This window comes from Phoxinus phoxinus, assembly GCF_949152265.1.
Source record: "Phoxinus phoxinus genome assembly, chromosome: 3".
Taxonomy (NCBI): domain Eukaryota; kingdom Metazoa; phylum Chordata; class Actinopteri; order Cypriniformes; family Leuciscidae; genus Phoxinus; species Phoxinus phoxinus.
The window spans coordinates 6,801,885-6,819,988 of NC_136878.1; the positions used below are offsets into that span (position 1 = coordinate 6,801,885).

Consider the following 18,104-nt stretch of genomic DNA (forward strand, 5'->3'; position numbering starts at 1 on the left):
AGTAAGGCATGCATTTGCTTTTCCTTCAGTCTGAGGATTATTCATTTCACTTTTGGTGTGAAAGGCCCTTAACATTTGCCAATTTTTAATTATTATTAAAAAACATCAAATCTCTGGTGAGAAAAAGCAATGCACAAGTAATGTAACATTACTTTCCATAAAAATTTAAAATAGTTAATTTTTTAGGGAGTAATGCAGTATTATAATGCATTACTTTTATAATACTTTTACTTATACTCACGCATTATTTGTGTGTGTGTGTGTGTGTGTGTGTGTGTGTGTGTGTGTTTGTTTTAAATATGTTTTATGAGCAAATAAGTACTGTATCTTAGATGCCGATAGAGTTTTGTCATGTTGATCATTTTAAAATAATGTTACAAATCTTTGGCAACTCTAATATTATACTTTTTTGGTATTCATATTATATAAGGTATAAAGGTGAAACTTGTATTACTTGCTATTTATAGGATATACAGACTAAAGAAGTTTAGGAGATTGGTGTCCTTACTAATATGAACATTGTTTGTGAACCTTGCCAATATACAGCAAATGAGATGCTATGCAAACTAATCTATATCATTCCAGTCACAGGTAATCCGACAACACTTGAGTCTGATTTTCATTTATGTTTATTTTTTGGAAAATCTTACAATGCATATTCATTCAGAATATCTGACACTGTACCACTTTATTATATAAATATTTGTACATTTTTGACAACATTAATATATTTACATGTTATATTTTGGTTTTGAGAGAAAATGTATCATTGCAAACCATAGCACTTAGAAAACCTTCCTAACAAAATGACTTGTGGACATTTTTCAAAAGGCAAAAATACATAATTGATCCCATAAAGTAAACACTTTGCCATGTTAATTATGAATAGTTGTGAAATATATCTTTACAGATTGTATTGTTTTGAATAGGGAGACAGTTTAGGTGTGTTTAGATTCTCTTAAACGGTAGACGATGTCGTGAGCTTCATCGAAGGAGTCGGAGAGAGAGGACTGGACTCGACTCCTCCAGCTCAGCAGTTTGGGTCTGTTCTTCAGAACGTCCCTCCCGCCGCACAGGGGCTGAAAGAGACAAGTGAACGTATTTTAAAGATCTTCAGCCCTATAGCTTAGACTTCTCCAAACATTTCAACACCATGTGAACAAAGACAGGTAGTAATTTATTAAAGAGACTTTTAACTGGTCTGTGTAAACATTCAACTCTAAGTATTTACCTGCATGATCTCACAAACCGCTAACAAGTCAGCCAATGAGATGTCGTCACCGCACAGGAAGGCCTGTCTCTTCAGAAACATGTTTTCCAGCTTGTCTAGCGTGCCGTCCAGGTCTGATAGCGCCTTTTCAAGCATCTCTGGATTTGGCAGCCCCATGCGTGGCAGTAAAACCTGTGCAGTAATACAAAACCTATGAAGTCTGCCAGAATGAAACGGGTAAATGTTGTTTCAAATAGTTTTAGATGAAGAATAGCGTCACCGCTTTCTGTCACCCCCCTTTTTGAGAATGGATGTTAAAATACACTATTCAAACCTATATGGTTGTAATTCAAGAATGCTTTTGGAATATAGACCTAAGTTTGGGTTTGTTTTAAAGAAAACACTCAGTAGATTATTGCAGATTATATACATTAAAAATTAAAGGATGAAAAAGTTATGGAAGTTTAAACTTACAGTAAATCAAATATACTGTACTCAATATTTTTTCTTTTTTATAAAATATGTATTTTACATAATATTCTTGACTCTAAAATCATATCTAACCAAGTTGTGTTCCAAATTTGAAGTTGATATCACAAAAATGTAAGTTCTCATGAGATTTTGTTTAGGCGTTTAGAGGATTATATTATTGTATATTTTTTATGGACAAATACTAGTTTATATGTTTTGTTATAAAATTCAAGCATGAAACCCAAAGTTTCAATTATTAAAAGTGTGTGCGTCGACTTTTTGAGACAAAGGCCAGAACTCCTGTTATGATGTAGATTTTTTGAGGTGCACTCTTGTCATAAATTAATGCATTTCTGTTCCTACATAATTTGTAACAAAAAACAGTGGTAAAATATCTATTTAGAGTCTTAGACCTTTCCAATGATATATAGTTTGTCATGATAAGATTTAGCAATATAGAGAAGTAAACTTTGGTAGCGGGACAGTGACAGTTAAGGGGATATCATGTCAACTGGCCACATATCAAACCCTACCTCATGCAAGAAGACTGAGGAAATGTGCGTGCATGTGTTCGCATGACTCCAGGCTAAGTATTCATCCACTCGCGCTCTCTTCTCTGGCAGTTTGGGGTACCAGTGATCAGGGACATTACAGGTTGTCGCCAGATACTTCAATATGGCGTCACTGACAGAAAACAAGAGTTTGGAGGAATATTTCACCAAATTATGTATAAAAATATATATTTTTTCATTTATTCAGCCTTGTGATTTTTTTTGTTAAACAGACCGAACAGAACAAATGCACATACAAATGAAAAACAGACTTCACCAGCTCTTACCACACTTCCCAGCAGTCCCAGTGAGAGAAGGGAGAAATTAATAATAATTAGGGGTGTAACAATATATTGTGTCACAATATATCGCAATACAAAAAAGCATCAATATGTATCGTGGATGGTGACAATGTATCATAGTTCACCTGAAAAACAAAACAAATTTTAGTGTCAGTACTATATTAAACTACTATATAATGTTACATTTAATGTATAATAATGAAATGGGGGAATATTTGTGGGTCCTGATAATGCCAAATGTCTTATGTTACCAGTAAAAATATATCTAGTCAATAAATAATTCTGTTTTCAGCTTCAGAATTGTGAATATTTGTATTGTGGTGTCACCATTGTCCTGTGCATTGTTGGATCACCAGCACCAAGTCAAGTCAAGTCAAGTCAAGAATATTTGTATAGCGCTTTTCACAATACAGATTGTATCAAAGCAGCTTCACAGTATTAAATTAAAATAACAATAAACGTCCATGTTTGGTAATGCTAATCAATAGTAATATTGATTGATTCATTAAATTGAATATCCCCAACTGAGCAAGCCAAAGGCAACAGTGGCAAGGAAACGAAAAACTCCATCAGGTGACCCATTGGTAACCTAAAACTCCATCAGGTGACCTAATGGAGAAAAAAAAAAACCTTGGGAGAACCCAGGCTCAGTCGGGGGCCAGTTCTCCTCTGGCGGTTATGAACTAGAGGCCGGATTTAACTGTAAGATTAAAACATTTATATGAATGCCTGGTTAAAGAGATGCGTCTTTAATCTAGTTTTGAACTGGGAGAGCGAGTCTGAGCAACGAACAGTATCAGGAAGGCTATTCCAGAGTTTTGGAGCTAAATGTGAGAATGCTCATCCTTCTTTGGTGGACTTAGATATCCTAGGTATAACCAAAAGCCTCGAATTTAGCGATCTTAAAGAGCGCGATGGATTATATGGCGATAGAAGATCCGTTAAATAAACTGGAGCTAAGCCGTTTAGGGCTTTATAAGTCAGTAACAATACCTTATAATTAATATGGAACTTTATAGGTAACCAGTGTAGTGATGATAAGATCTGTGTTATATGATCATATTTTCTTGATCTGGTAAGAACTCTAGCAGCTGCATTTTGGACTAACTGTAGCTTGTTTATTGAGGATGCAGGACAACCAGCTAATAGAGCATTACAGTAATCTAGTCTCGAGGTCATGAATGCATGAACTAACTTTTCTGCATCAGAAACTGATAGCATATTACGTAGCTTAGCAATGTTTCTAAGGTGGAAAAATGCCGTTTTTGTAACATATGAAATATGATTTTTAAAAGACAGGTCGCAGTCTAGTATGACACCCAGGTCTTTTACTGTAGAGGATAAAGTAGCAGGACATCCTACTATGTTAAAGTTGTATTGTGAGAGGTTTTGTGGGCGGTTTTTTGAACCGATAAGTAGTACCTCCGTCTTGTCTGGATTTAATAGAAGAAAATTACGCGTCATCCAATCTTTTATATCTTTAACACACTCTGTCAATTTTGATAATTTAGCGTTTTCATCCGGCCGTGATGAAATATATAATTGAGTGTCATCAGCATAACAATGGAAACTAATTCCATGTTTCCTTATAATATTTCCAAGTGGCAGCATATAAATTGAGAATAATAGAGGGCCTAGCACAGATCCCTGCGGCACTCCATAGTTTACTGAAGATATGATCGATTTTTTTCCATTTAAATAAACAAAATGGTAGCGGTCAGATAAGTATGATCTAAACCAGCTTAATGCTTGTCCTTGAATGCCAGTATAATTTTGTAGTCGATCTAAGAGTATTGTGTGATCTATAGTATCGAACGCAGCACTAAGATCAAGTAAAACTAGTATTGAGGTACAGCCTTGGTCCGAAGCTAAAAGTAAATCATTAGTGATTTTAACGAGCACAGTTTCAGTGCTATGGTGCGGCCTGAATCCTGACTGAAACTTTTCAAAGATGTCATTTTCTTGCAAAAAAAGAGCTCAGTTGAGCGGACACAACTTTTTTTAATATTTTAGACATAAATGGAAGATTTGAAATGGGTCTATAATTTGCTAGATTATGTGGGTCTAATTGTGGTTTCTTAATGAGTGGTTTTATAACTGCCAGTTTAAATGTTTTTGGAACGTGACCTAAAGATAGAGACGAGTTAATGATATTGAGTAGAGGCTCTTCCACTACAGGTAACACTTCTTTCAGTAGTTTAGTTGGTACAGTTAGGTCCATATATATTTGGACACAGGCACAATTTTCATACTTTTGGTTCTGTATACCACCAGAATAAAATTAAAATGAAACAATCAATATGAATTTGAAGTGCAGACTTTCAGCTTTAATTAAAGGGGTTGAACAAAAATATCAAGTAAACATTTTAAGAACTGCAACCATTTTTATACACAGTACCCCTATTTTCAGGGGCTCAAATGTAATTGGACAAATTAATATAATCATAAATAAAATGTTCATTTTTAATATTTTGTTGAGAATCCTTTGCAGGCAATGACTGCCTGAAGTCTGGAACTCATGGACATCACCAAAGACTGGGTTTCCTGCTTTGTGATGCTTTGCCAGGCCTTAACTGCAGCTGTCTTCAGCTGTTGTTTGTTTGTAGGTCTTTCTGCCTTTAGTTTTACCTTCAGCAAGTGAAATGCATGCTCGATCGGGTTGAGATCAGGTGATTGACTCGGCCATTGCAGAATATTCCACTTCTTTTCCTTAAAAAACTCCTGGGTTGCTTTTGCAGTGTGTTTTGGATCATTGTCCATCTGTACTGTGAAGCGCCGTCCAACCAACTTTGCTGCATTTGGCTTAATCTGGGCAGACAGTATATTCCTATACACTTCAGAATTCATCCGGCTGCTTCTGTCTTCTGTTACATCATCAATAAACACCAGTGATCCAGTGCCACTGGAAGCCATGCATGCCCATGCCATCACACTGCCTCCACCATGTTTAACAGAAGATGTTGTATTCTTTGGATCATGAGCTGTTCCAAGCTTTCTCCATACTTTTTTCTTCCCGTCATTTTGGTACATGTTGATTTTAGTTTCATCCGTCCAAAGAATGCTTTTCCAGAACTGGTCAGGCTTTTTTAGATGCTTTTTGGCAAAGTCTAATCTGGCCTTTCTATTCTTGATGCTTACGAATGGTTTGCACCTTGTGGTGAACCCTCTGTATTTGTTCTCGTGAAGTCTTCTCTTGATTGTAGACTTTGACAATGACACGCCTACCTCCTGGAGAGTGTCCTTCACTTGGCTGGATGTTGTGAATGGGTTTTTCTTTACCATGGAGAGGATCCTGCGATCATCTACCACTGTTGTCTTCCGTGGACGTCCAGGCCTTTTTATGTTGCTGAGCTCACCAGTGGATTCTTTTTTTCTCAGAATGTACCAAACTGTTGATTTGGCCACTCCTAATATTCCTGCTATCTCTCGGATGGATTTATTTTGTTTTTGAAGCCTAATGATGGCCTGTTTTACTTGCATGGAGAGCTCCTTTGAACGCATGATGTAGGTTCACAGCAATATATTCCAAATGCAAATACTACACTTAGAATCAACTCCAGACCTTTTACCTGTTTAATTAATGAATAAATAACGAAGGAATAGCCCACACCTGTCCATGAAATCACTTTTGATTCAATTGTCCAATTACTTTTGGTCCCTTGAAAAAGGGGGGGTGGCTCTCCCAAGAGCTGTAATTCCTAAACCCTTCCTCCAATTTGGATGTAAATACCCTCAAATTAAACCTGAGAGTGTGCACTTTCAGCCCATATCCATTAAATAACTATAGCTTGAATATGTGTTGGTAAATACCTGAAAAAAAGAAAAATTGTGCCTGTGTCCAAATACATATGGACCTAACTGTATAGGATCTAATAAGCATGTTGTTGTTTTAGATGAAGTGATAAGTTTATTTAACTCTTTTTGTTCTATAGTTGTAAAGCACTGTAATTGTTCTTGCGGGGTGATAATTGAGGCTGATTTATAAGGCGCGATTGAAGATTGAATGTTTACAATTGTGGTTCTGATGCTTTCTATTTTCTCAGTGAAGAAGTTCATGAAATCATTACTGCTAAACTGTAACGGGATATTTTGGTCAGGTGACGTTTGTTTATTTATTAGTCTAGCCACGGTGGTAAATAAAAATCTTGGATTATTTTGGTTGTTTTCTATTAGTTTGCGGAGATGCTCAGCCCTTGCCGCTTTTAGGGCCTTTTTATAACGTGACATACTGTCTTTCCACGCGATTCTAAAGACCTCTAAATTAGTTTGTTTCCATTTGCGCTCTAATTTACGGGTTTCTCTCTTTAGAACATGCGTAGTATTGTTGTACCATGGTGCTTTACTTTTCTCTCTGACCTTTTTTAATCTAATGGGTGCAACAATATCCAATGTTCTAGAGAGAATGGTGCTCATAGTGCTAGTTACTTCCTCTAATTCATCTGTTTGTTTGGGTTCAGGCAGTAACTGAGACAAATCAGATAAGCAATTTGAGAAATTATCTATGGTGGATGGAAGGATTGTTCTGCCTGGTCGGTAACGCGGCGCAGTATGACATAGTACTGTAGTCCGTAATATACAAGTTACCAGGAAGTGGTCACTGACACCATCACTTTGTGGAATGATATCTATATCGGTTGGATCGGTTCCATATGATATAATTAAATCTAGAGTATGATTAAGACGATGAGTTGGTCCGGTGACGTTTTGCTTGACCCCAAAGGAGTTTAATAAATCTGTAAACGCAGCCCCTAACGCATCATTTGAATTATCAACGTGTATGTTGAAATCTCCAACAATTAATGCTTTATCGACGTTGATCAATAGATCTGAGAGAAAATCTGCAAACTCTTTTAGGAAATCAGCGTAGGGCCCTGGCGGTCTATATACGGTAGCCAAGGCTAGAGATAATAGGGATTTTTTTCCTTACATCTAAGAGCGTAACATTTAATACAAGTACTTCAAACGAATTAAATTTGTCACCTGTTTTCTGAGTAACATTAAGAATATCTCTGTAGATTGTTGCAACACCGCTGCCACGACCAATCAGACGGGGCTCATGCTTATAACAGTATCCTGGTGGAGTGGACTCATTAAGACCAAAATAGTCATTTGGTTTAAGCCAGGTTTCAGTAAGGCAAAGTACATCGATGCTATTATCTGTGACTATTTCATTTACAATAGCTGCTTTAGGTGTGAGTGATCTAATGTTCAGAAGACCTAGCTTTAGAAATTGTTTTTGTTCACTAATAGCGAGATTTTCTGTTTTAATAACAATTAGATTTTTCCTAGATCCTACAGTAGATTTATTATTTGATCTAACTAAACGAGGAATAGACACAGTTTCTATTAAATGTTCTACACTAGTATTTATATCAATTAATTTGGTGCAGCAGAGACTGTGATTTGGATTTTTGGTAACTAGTCAAACGGTCTTTAACGTCTTGGAGATGTTATCCGACAGAAGATCCGCTCCATTTCTACTTGGGTGTAAGCCATCAGCGCGGAAGAGCCTAGGACGCTCCCAAAACAGATTCCAATTATTTATAAAGAGCAGTTTCTGCTCATTGCACCATGACATTAACCATTCATTTAGCGCGAATAATCTACTGAACTTCTCATGCCCTTGTCGATACGTGGGAAGCGGCCCAGACACGATGATCGTTATTTCAGGCGATGCGGTGCGTACCGTCTCGATTAGGTTCCTATAATCCTTTTTCAAAACCTCCGTCTGCCGCAGCCTGACGTCGTTCACTCCTGCGTGCAAGACGACAGCTCTGACGCGCTCGTCACCGTTCAAGATCTCGGGTACTCGCGCAGCGATATCAGAAACACGGTCATCAGGAAAACAGTGGCTACGCACCTTACTTTTACCTGACGTAGCGTGGACTAAGCCTATTCATTTCCACCCCCAATGTAATACCAAATTTAGCATTTTAATAAACAGTAAATAAACCTTTTTTTGTTAACCTTTTACCATACTATGTCTTGGAGTATCGCAATTACACCGTATCTTGATATGTATCGAATCGTGACATGAGGATATTGTTACACCCCTAATAATAATAATAATAATTTTTTAAATAAGTAAAATACTACTAGTATAATAATAGCTCAAATAAAACAGAGCTTCACTCTCTCTTTACCTCTCAGTGAGAACGAATCCATTGTCCTCCAGCACTGGCAGTTTCTGCATGGGGTTGAGTCTGGTGAACTCAGGTGTCTTATGCTGTCCTAGAGGTTCACGTTCAAGGACATTAAAGTTGCGAAGGTTAAAGTTCATCTAATGAAATGAAGTTGAACAGATTACTGTATATGCAGCATAACATTTGTACATGTTTGCATTCATTCCATCTGATGTCGACAAATGCATCCAAAACAACTCTAACTCCTCAACTGAACAACACACTCACAATAATGCTGCTCACCTTTTTGTATCGCAATGTTTTCCACCGTATGTGGGATTTTGTTGTCTTTGAGGAATATTAGCACAGCCCTGCAGGCCTGAGACACGAGATCTAAGTACGCTTTCACTGCCTGTCTGCCAGCCATAGTCAACTGCAAGTGAGAGTTCTTCTGTATAGGAACAAGTTTTCCTGTTTGGGATCCCTCAGCCGCTTTAATAGGGCCCCCGGCTGTGGGGAAGGGGTGTGTGTATGTGTGTGTATGGTTGTGATGTGACTTAGATTTTGATACGGGACCAGGGTGTTCTTAAATTTAGCTAGATCACAGGACGTCCAAGCTAGTACAGGACAGTTGGCACAGGCGCTGTTCACACCTGTTATTTCACAAGTTATTTTAAGTTATGATTAATTTGGCATTCTGTCCGGGGGAGGGTTTCGAGCTCAGACATTTGTCCCGAACCCAGAGTACTCCCCTACTTGACTGGGAAAGAAAACCAGCCAAGAGTGAGGCGATGTGGTGGTGGAGGGATGCTGTGAAACTGTAATGGGACAGAGGTGAGGGAAGGCTATATATAGCGGCTTTCTCTTGTGCTGATTGGTTGATTACTTGAACATGCTTCTCACAAACTTTGTTACTTAAAACTTCATTAAGATGCGTTTTGGTCAATCAGATCACAAGTAGACGAGGGAAACACATACCCGTTTACACCTGGTGTTTTAACTTCTCTTTTGTCCACTTTCAACCACTTATACTGATTTTCTCGAGGAGAGGGTCTATGTTTTGTTTCGTTTTTTTATAGATCTTTCAATCTAATATGAAAGTGACTCGCGCAAGTGACATGAATACCAACGGAGACGACGGGAATATCGAAATAATACGATAATATAATACGAAATATACGAAGAACAGCAGTTTTCGTTTCTGCTCTGACAGCCGCAAGTAATGCCGAACAAAGTGAGTGTTAGAAATCAGGAATGGCGAGAGAACATTGTGCTTGGTATATTTTTCACATTCAAAACCAAACTTAAGTTTTCAGCAAACAAAGTTTAAATCCCGTCTGGCTAGCGCGTTTCCTATAATGTTTACGCATCGCATTATTAGGTCGGCGAAGAGTAGGTGGTGTTTTGTCACGAGCATCTATGAAAGCAATCCGGTCTAATGTGTTTTCGACTACCTCTGGAAGTGGTTGAAGATTGACTAGCTTAAAACGTTTTAGACCCCGTTTACACCTGTATTCAGCGTTGTCCACTTGAGATCGAATTTATGAAAATGCTCCTTAATACCAGGTGTAAACACGGCCCGAGAGAGAGAGAGAGAGGAATGGTCTGAGGTGCTGTATTCCCATTGGCTGCATATTCCTGTCATTCACAAAAGTCTCCATTCCACAACCGCACAAGATCCACAATATTTATGTGTGAAACTGACACGTGTATTATGGAGAGGTTAAAATATAGACATTTTTGCCATAATGGCACATTACGTAGGCTCCTCAAAAAGCAGCTAAGACTCCGATGCAGTCAGTGTCAAAATTCACTCCCTCGTTTCATTCACTCCTTCAACTAGACTATATGGAGTAATGTGGGGAATAGTGAATGAGGGTATAGGGGGCGATTTTGAACACAGCATTTGTGTAAACTAAGACAAATCTTTTAGATCCAGGGGTGGACAGAAAATGTTGTCTTCAATTCACCTGTCCTCCATGTCTTTGGATTTTGGGGGAAACACGAGGAGAACAAGCAAACTCAGAAAGGCCTCCTGGCTCAGATGGGACAGGCTACACACTGATTCACCAAACAGATCTGAGAACAGAAACACTAAAGCTGTGTACGTACTGTACATGTCTATGTAAATTCATGATTTTCTAAAACATCTAGGTTATAAAATGTTCGCTGTAAGCGATAGGGAATACCATCAGCTCTTGCAAACATGCTATGTGGACAACTTGGTAGTCATGTGACATACATGTTTGCGGATCATGTGACTTATGTGGATATTTGCCTGAGTTCCTTCCTGTGTTTTTACAACTGAAGATGGTGTTTGGATGAACACTGTCTTGTCCTTTCTTTTCATGTAGTCCAATAAAGAGTTTGTTTCTGCACTGTGTCCATACAACGTGTGAAAGGATTTAAGTTGGGGAGGGAGGGGGAGGGCTAAGGTTTCTGACAGGACCACGGTGTACCATGCTGGACATATCTTAAATTAAACTAAATTTCATGATGTCCCAGCTAGTACTGACAGTTGGCACATACACCATGTATACACACACAGAGAGAGAGAGAGAGAGAGAGAGAGGGGGAGAGAGAAAAAGAGAGAGATAGTGGGGTGGCTGGGTGTTGAGGAGCCTACTTACTGTGCCACTATGGCAAATATTTCTATATTTTATAAATTTTCAAGAAGTCTATTCCAGAGTTTAGAGCCAAATATGAAAACATTCTCTCTGCTTTAACCACCTGGGGTCGGCGGTTGAGTATTTTATGATCTATAGTTTTGAATGCAGCACTAAGATCTAGCAAAACCAGTATTGAGATAAAACCTGGGACAGAAGGCATTTTTATTATTATTTTCTCCCTTCTGTCACTGGGACTGGAAAGTGTGGTAAGAGCTGGTGAAGTCTGTTTTGCATGTTTTTTATTTGTATGTGCATTTGTTCTATTTTGGCTTTTTAACAAAAACAGTTCTCTTACGTAGAGTTCTCTCGTACTGCGTCGAAGAACGCTACGGGAAAGATATTTCTTTGTCGAGATTGAAGCCAAAAATGAATCCTTAATTTTGTAATATTGTAAAACGCTTTTCTGAAGCATACAACCTAGGCGGAGCAATACAGCTCACCCATTGGCTGCTCTGCCAGAAAAGCACAGCCTATGCGAGGCCAGGACGCTGACCAATGAGGGCGCTTCGCGCCCTTCTGCGTCACCTCCCGCCCAAACAGGCGTGGCCTAGGCCTATAAATACGAGCATAGCTGTCTAACACGCCGATTTTCTTAAATTCAACGAAGCTGCACGCATCGCTGGATTGATTCGAGCCGCCACAGCCGTTTGGATACAAGCACCTCAGCAGGACGAGCCCTTACCTGAAGCCGCTGGTCATCGCCGCCTTCAGCCGCCGTTCCCTGCTGCGCTTCTCCGGCGTGGATATATCCTTTCAGTTTTGTGTGTGTTTTGTGTGTGTGTTCGCCTACCGCGTCACACGCTTTTTCCTCACAAAAGAGCACGAGTGTCTTTCTAAAGATGTCTCGCTTTTCCTGCGGCTCCTGCCGAGCCGCGCTCATCGACGGGGACCACCACGAATTATGTGTTTCCTGCTTGGGCGAGGAACATGCAGCTATCGCTCTCGGTGATGGCGGCTGCCATCACTGCGACATGATGCCAATCGCGACTCTGCGGACTCGCCTTGCATCTTTCGCCGAAGCTGCTCAACCGCCCCCTGTAGCGCCGCGCCGTAAAAAGCGCCGTGCTCAGCGGGTCCCGGAACCTCCCTCCACGAGGAGCTCGCCGCCGCCGCCGCTAGCTCCTCTCAACGTTTCGCTCGAGTCGCTCACCGACGGACAACAGCCGCAGCACGCCGCTTTGTCCGTTATGGAAGACGACCAGCAAGCTGTATCAGAGGGAGATGATGATTGCTGTTCGCTTCTCGCTTCGGAGAGCGAGGGTTGGGCGAGCTCCGTGGACCTCCCCTCCCCCGCTGTTCGAGAGCGCAGAGGAGGGAAGATCAGCATCGAGGCAGAACTGATGCGTCTGCTCACACAGGCCGTGTCGAGCCTCGGCCTCGATTGGTCGACGCCCGAACAACCTGCACTCAACCGGCTGGATGGACGCTTCCTCTCTGGAGACCGCGCTGCGCCCCCCTCCAGACACGCACCGTTTCTTCCTGAGCTTCACGAAGAGGTAGCGAAATCGTGGAAGGCGCCATTTTCAGCCAGAGTACGTACTTCTGCCTCGCCAGCATTCTCCGTAGTGGACGGTGCTCGAGACAGAGGCTACCACGCTCTCCCTCCGGTCGAGGAGGCGGTAGCGACTCACCTTTGCCCACCCTCTGCTGGACGGCGGGCTAAGGGAGTCCTACCATCCAAAGCTTGCCGCACGTCGTCAGCTCTGAACGGTCGCGTGTATTCCGCCGCCGGACAAGCTGCATCGGCGCTGCACACCATGGCGGTGCTCCAAATCCACCAGGCCAACCTCCTCTGCAAGCTAGACGAGGAAGGCCCGGGCGCGATCAGTGTTCCGGACTTGCGTAGCGCCACAGACCTAGCTCTTCGCGCTACAAAGTCCGCCGCACACGCCATCGGCAGGATTATGGCCACAGCTACTGTTTCCGAGAGACATTTATGGCTGACTCTCTCTGAAATGGCGGAATCCGAGCGCTCTGCGTTTCTCGACGCCCCCATTTCACCGGCTGGCCTCTTCGGATCCTCCGTGAAGGACTTCGCGGACCGATTCGCCGAGGTACAGAAAACTTCGCAGGCCATGAGACATTTCCTGCCAAAGCGCTCCAGTTCCGCAACAGGCCGCCCTAAACAGCCGCCTGCCCGAACTCAGCAGCGCCCCGCGCCCGCCGCACCGGCCCAGCAGCAACAGGCCCGAGAGAGACCACGGTCTCGCTCCGCCGGACGCCGCCCGCCACCGCGTGGTCCTCGGCCCAAGATCTCAATCAAGCCCGAGGCCTCGGCGCCATCCTAGCCCTGCTAGGAAAAAGACGGTGTTCGGGTCCCGCTGCGGCCGGACTTCCACCAAAGATTCCCGCTTGTACAGCCCTAAGTTCCGCGTTTGTACCAGTGTACTCAGCAGCCAACAAACCGGCCGTAAAGCCCGTTTGCCTGCACACAAACGCCGTTTTCACGGCGACCCAGATAAATCTAAAAAAGAGTTTAATTTCTGGTGTTCCGGCCAAGGCTGATGGTGTAATGTGTGTAACTGCAATGCCCACCCAGTGCCCATTCATTCACACAAGCACAGCCCCGTTCAACACAGGGTTTGCACACATAAAATCGGCTCACACCGATTGTGCTTTACGTGTAGTGAGCGTGCCCACTGTCCAGTGCCCACAACCACTACACACTGCACGTTCCGCGGTTTCTGTAAAAACGAAACTAACGAACGGTCAGTCAGTACACAAACACAGTGTCCCCGGTGTTATAAATGTGCCCGCCACCAAGCGCCCACGTTTATTCACAAACATAACGAGCCCCGTAGGGCTCGCCCCGCGTGCTCTCTCTCAACTCAGAGAGTCGAGCGCGCGCGGGACGCATACTGTGTTAAACATGTCCCCCGCCTCAGACGCCACGGCGTCCATGTCACAGCACATGGTTGCTCTCGTGTCGCCGCCATTTCGCGACCAGAGCCCAGATTACATTCAACCCCTAGTCACACGTGCAGATGCATGGGAAGGACTACCCGGGGTTTTCAGAATGGGTGCTAGAGACTATAAAAAGAGGCTATTCGCTACAGTTTTATCGACGCCCTCCCCGTTTCACGGGAAAAGTCGAAACCACGGTAAAAACAGAAGTAGCACATCTACTTCGAGCCGAAATAGCGAAGCTATTGAGCAAAGGGGCCATAGAGCCTTTATCTCAAGCTCAGAGCGAAGGGGGCCTGTACAGCAGATATTTCCTGGTACCGAAGAAAGACGGGGGTCTCAGACCCATTTTAGATCTAAGGCGTCTGAACAAAACGCTTGCAAAGCGGAAGTTCAGAATGCTCACGACCAGAAGTATCCTCGCGCAAATTCGCCGAGGAGACTGGTTTATGGCAATAGATCTGAAAGACGCGTATTTTCACATACAAATTGCGTCACGTCACAGGCGATTTTTGAGATTCGCCTTCGAGGGCCGGGCATATCAGTACACAGTCCTGCCATTCGGCCTATCCCTAGCACCTCGTACATTTACAGTGTGCATGGACGCGGCGCTGGCACCCCTGAGACTCCGGGGCGTTCGAATTCTGAACTATTTGGACGATTGGCTAATTCTGGCTCAATCGCCGTCAGAACTCGCTCACCACAAGACACTAATACTCGATCACCTCGAGTGCTTAGGTCTGAGAGTCAATTGGGAGAAAAGTTCACTGTTTCCCAGTCAAAGGATCTCCTTTTTAGGACTGGATCTGAACTCACTGTCTATGACAGCACAGCTGTCATCACAGCGCAGGCGAAATACCCTGCAAATGGCGAAATCCTTCCTCAGCGGCCACATAGTGCCACTCAGGAGATTTCAGAAAATGCTGGGCCTCATGGCCTCAGCCTCAACAGTGCTACAGTTGGGCCTGCTGCGCATGCGCCCACTACAGTTCTGGTTGAGAGCGCGCGTACCGCGCCGAGCATGGCTACACGGTCGCTATCGCCTCAAGGTCACTCAGGAATGCATTTCAGCCCTGACACCATGGAGAGCGTCAGACTGGTACCGGTCAGGTGTAAGCCTGGGGACTTCCTCGAGCCTGAAGGTGGTGTCCACGGACGCGTCCACCTCAGGCTGGGGAGCACTGCTCGACGGCAGTCCGCTCTTTGGCCAGTGGTCAGAGCGAGCCGAACTACCGCACATAAACTGCCTGGAAATGATGGCAGTGGACTTTGCGCTGAGGCGCTTCTGTCCCCGGATAAAAGGACACCACGTCCTGGTCCGCTCGGACAACATGTCGGTAGTAGCCTACATAAACCGCCAGGGTGGCGTGAGATCCCGGAACCTATTCAGGTTAGCGGAACGCATACTGGTGTGGGCCCAGCACAACCTGCGCTCGTTAAGAGCAATGCACGTGCCAGGCCACTTGAACGTAGGCCCGGACAGACTCTCACGGAACAACGTTCCCACGGGAGAGTGGTCCCTACACACACAGACAGTGCGTCTGCTGTGGAAAACGTTCGGCAGAGCGGAAATAGACCTGTTTGCAAACCAGGAAAACGCTCATTGCCCAGAATTCTTTTCGAAGAGCGCGAACGCGCTGGCCAGAGTCTGGCCCCGCCGCCCGCTCTATGCTTTTCCTCCTGTCTCACTCCTGCCTCAAGTGCTGGAGCGTATCAAGGAGAGCGGATGCTCAGTACTGCTAGTTGCTCCATTCTGGACGAATCAGACCTGGTTCCCAGCTTTGATGCGACTGAAAAGTACTGCCCCGTGGCCGATTCCAGTGAGGAGAGACCTCCTCTCACAGGCCAAGGGCTCGATTCTGCATCCTCACCCCGAGCTTTGGTCCCTACACGTATGGGCCATAAACGGGTACCCGCTAACCTCCCAAGAGGAGTGTTAGACACGATCGAACAAGCTAGGGCTCCGTCTACTAGACGGCTCTACGCTTCCAAATGGTCGGTGTTCTCTGGATGGTGTTCAGATCAAGGTCTGTCACCACTTCAGTGTGGAGAACCGGAGATTCTCTCCTTCTTGCAAGAGCTATTGGATAAGGGAAGAACCCCATCCACGCTCAAAGTCTATGTGGCTGCCATATCAGCGTTCGTTAATCCAACGCTTGGCCGTTCACTAGGCAGGAACGACCTGGTGGTCCGCTTCCTGAGAGGCGCCAGGAGGTTAAACCCTCCAAGGCCTCCTTCAGTCCCCGTTTGGGACCTTTCTACAGTGTTGAACGCTATGAAAGGGGCCCCCTTTCGAGCCTATTCACTCAGTTGACATGAAACACCTGTCTCTCAAGACCGTGTTTCTTTTGGCTCTCGCTTCAGTGAAGCGTGTGGGAGACTTGCAAGCGCTCTCAGTGAGAGCTTCTTGTATGGAGTTCGGGCCAAACGACTCTATAGTCGTATTGAAACCGAAGCATGGGTACGTGCCTAAGTCCCTCAACACACCGTTCAGGGCTCAGGTCATCTCCCTGTCGGCCCTGCCGGCCTCAGAGGACGGAAATAGCTCCCTTTGCCCGGTCAGGGCATTAAGAGCTTACGTGTCCCGCTCCGCTGTTTTTCGACAGACGGAGCAGCTCTTCGTTTCGTTCAGCGGGCGCTCCAAGGGACGAGCCGCAACGAAACAGAGTCTGTCTCGATGGGTAGTGGACGCCATTGCGCTAGCCTACGCATCTAGAGGCTTGGAATGCCCTTTGGGCATCAGAGCACATTCCACGAGAGGCATGGCCTCTTCATGGGCTTGGTATAGCGGAATCTCGTTACATGATTACACTCGTTACATACGCCTCCCCGTCTACATTTATTAGGTTCTATAACCTAGAGGTTCCTGCGTTGCAGGCTAAACTGCTCTCGGTCTAGAAGACTATGTATAAGTGTTCCTGCCCCGCACTGCGGCCCAGGTCACTTCAATGGTAATATGTACAAGTGCTCCTGCCCCGCGCTGCGGCCCAGGTCACTTCAATGTCTAATATGTATAAGTGTTCCTGCCCCGCGCTGCGGCCCAGGTCACTTCAATGTTTAAGCATCACTCACTGACAATGTGTCCCATGAGCATGCTATTACCCTTCATATATATCTATATTTACATATATATGCTATTATGCCTTAAGAGGCACTACTATAAGGGATGATGCTATTTTAGCCGCTCTCCCTATACTTCTTGGGGTAGGCGCTTGTATACCAGGGCGCGCGCGCCCTTAGGTGTCTGTGTCGATCCAAGAACACGCACGGCGGTTTGCATAGGGTTCCCGTAGCGTTCTTCGACGCAGTACGAGAGAACTCTACGTAAGAGAACGTACTCGGTTACTAACGTAACCTCGGTTCTCTCTAGGAGAGGGTACTGCGTCTCATGCCGTGCGTGTCCACGCTGCGTCGCTTCATTGACGAAAATCGGCGTGTTAGACAGCTATGCTCGTATTTATAGGCCTAGGCCACGCCTGTTTGGGCGGGAGGTGACGCAGAAGGGCGCGAAGCGCCCTCATTGGTCAGCGTCCTGGCCTCGCATAGGCTGTGCTTTTCTGGCAGAGCAGCCAATGGGTGAGCTGTATTGCTCCGCCTAGGTTGTATGCTTCAGAAAAGCGTTTTACAATATTACAAAATTAAGGATTCATTTTTGGCTTCAATCTCGACAAAGAAATATCTTTCCCGTAGCGTTCTTCGACGCAGTACTCGTTCCCTCTCCTAGAGAGAACCGAGGTTACGTTAGTAACCGAGTACGTTTTACTGCCACGCATGGGTCTGCCAAATCCAGAGATGCTTGAAAAGGCGCTATCAGACCTGGACAGCACACTAGACAAGCTGGAAAACATGTTTCTGAAGAGACAGGCCTTCCTGTG

At 44.2% G+C, this 18,104-nt stretch overlaps 1 protein-coding gene across 2 annotated transcripts; it reads right to left on the bottom strand.

Moving 5' to 3' along the window:
* Window positions 1-611: 611 nt before the first annotated feature.
* Window positions 612-9,205, bottom strand: LOC306994953 (glutathione S-transferase theta-1-like). 2 transcript variants are annotated; one of them, XM_079605994.1, is made up of 5 exons: window positions 8,960-9,205; window positions 8,678-8,765; window positions 2,215-2,365; window positions 1,232-1,402; window positions 612-1,079 (listed from the first exon to the last, which is right to left on the bottom strand). In XM_079605994.1, the coding sequence occupies exons 1-5, from the start codon at window positions 9,081-9,083 to the stop codon at window positions 939-941; spliced, it is 675 nt and encodes a 224-aa protein (XP_079462120.1). In that variant the 5' UTR covers window positions 9,084-9,205; the 3' UTR covers window positions 612-938. The 2 variants fall into 2 exon arrangements, with proteins under 2 accessions (XP_079462120.1, XP_079462121.1); XM_079605995.1 differs by having other exon boundaries at window positions 8,678-8,814; window positions 8,960-9,122.
* Window positions 9,206-18,104: the final 8,899 nt, after the last annotated feature.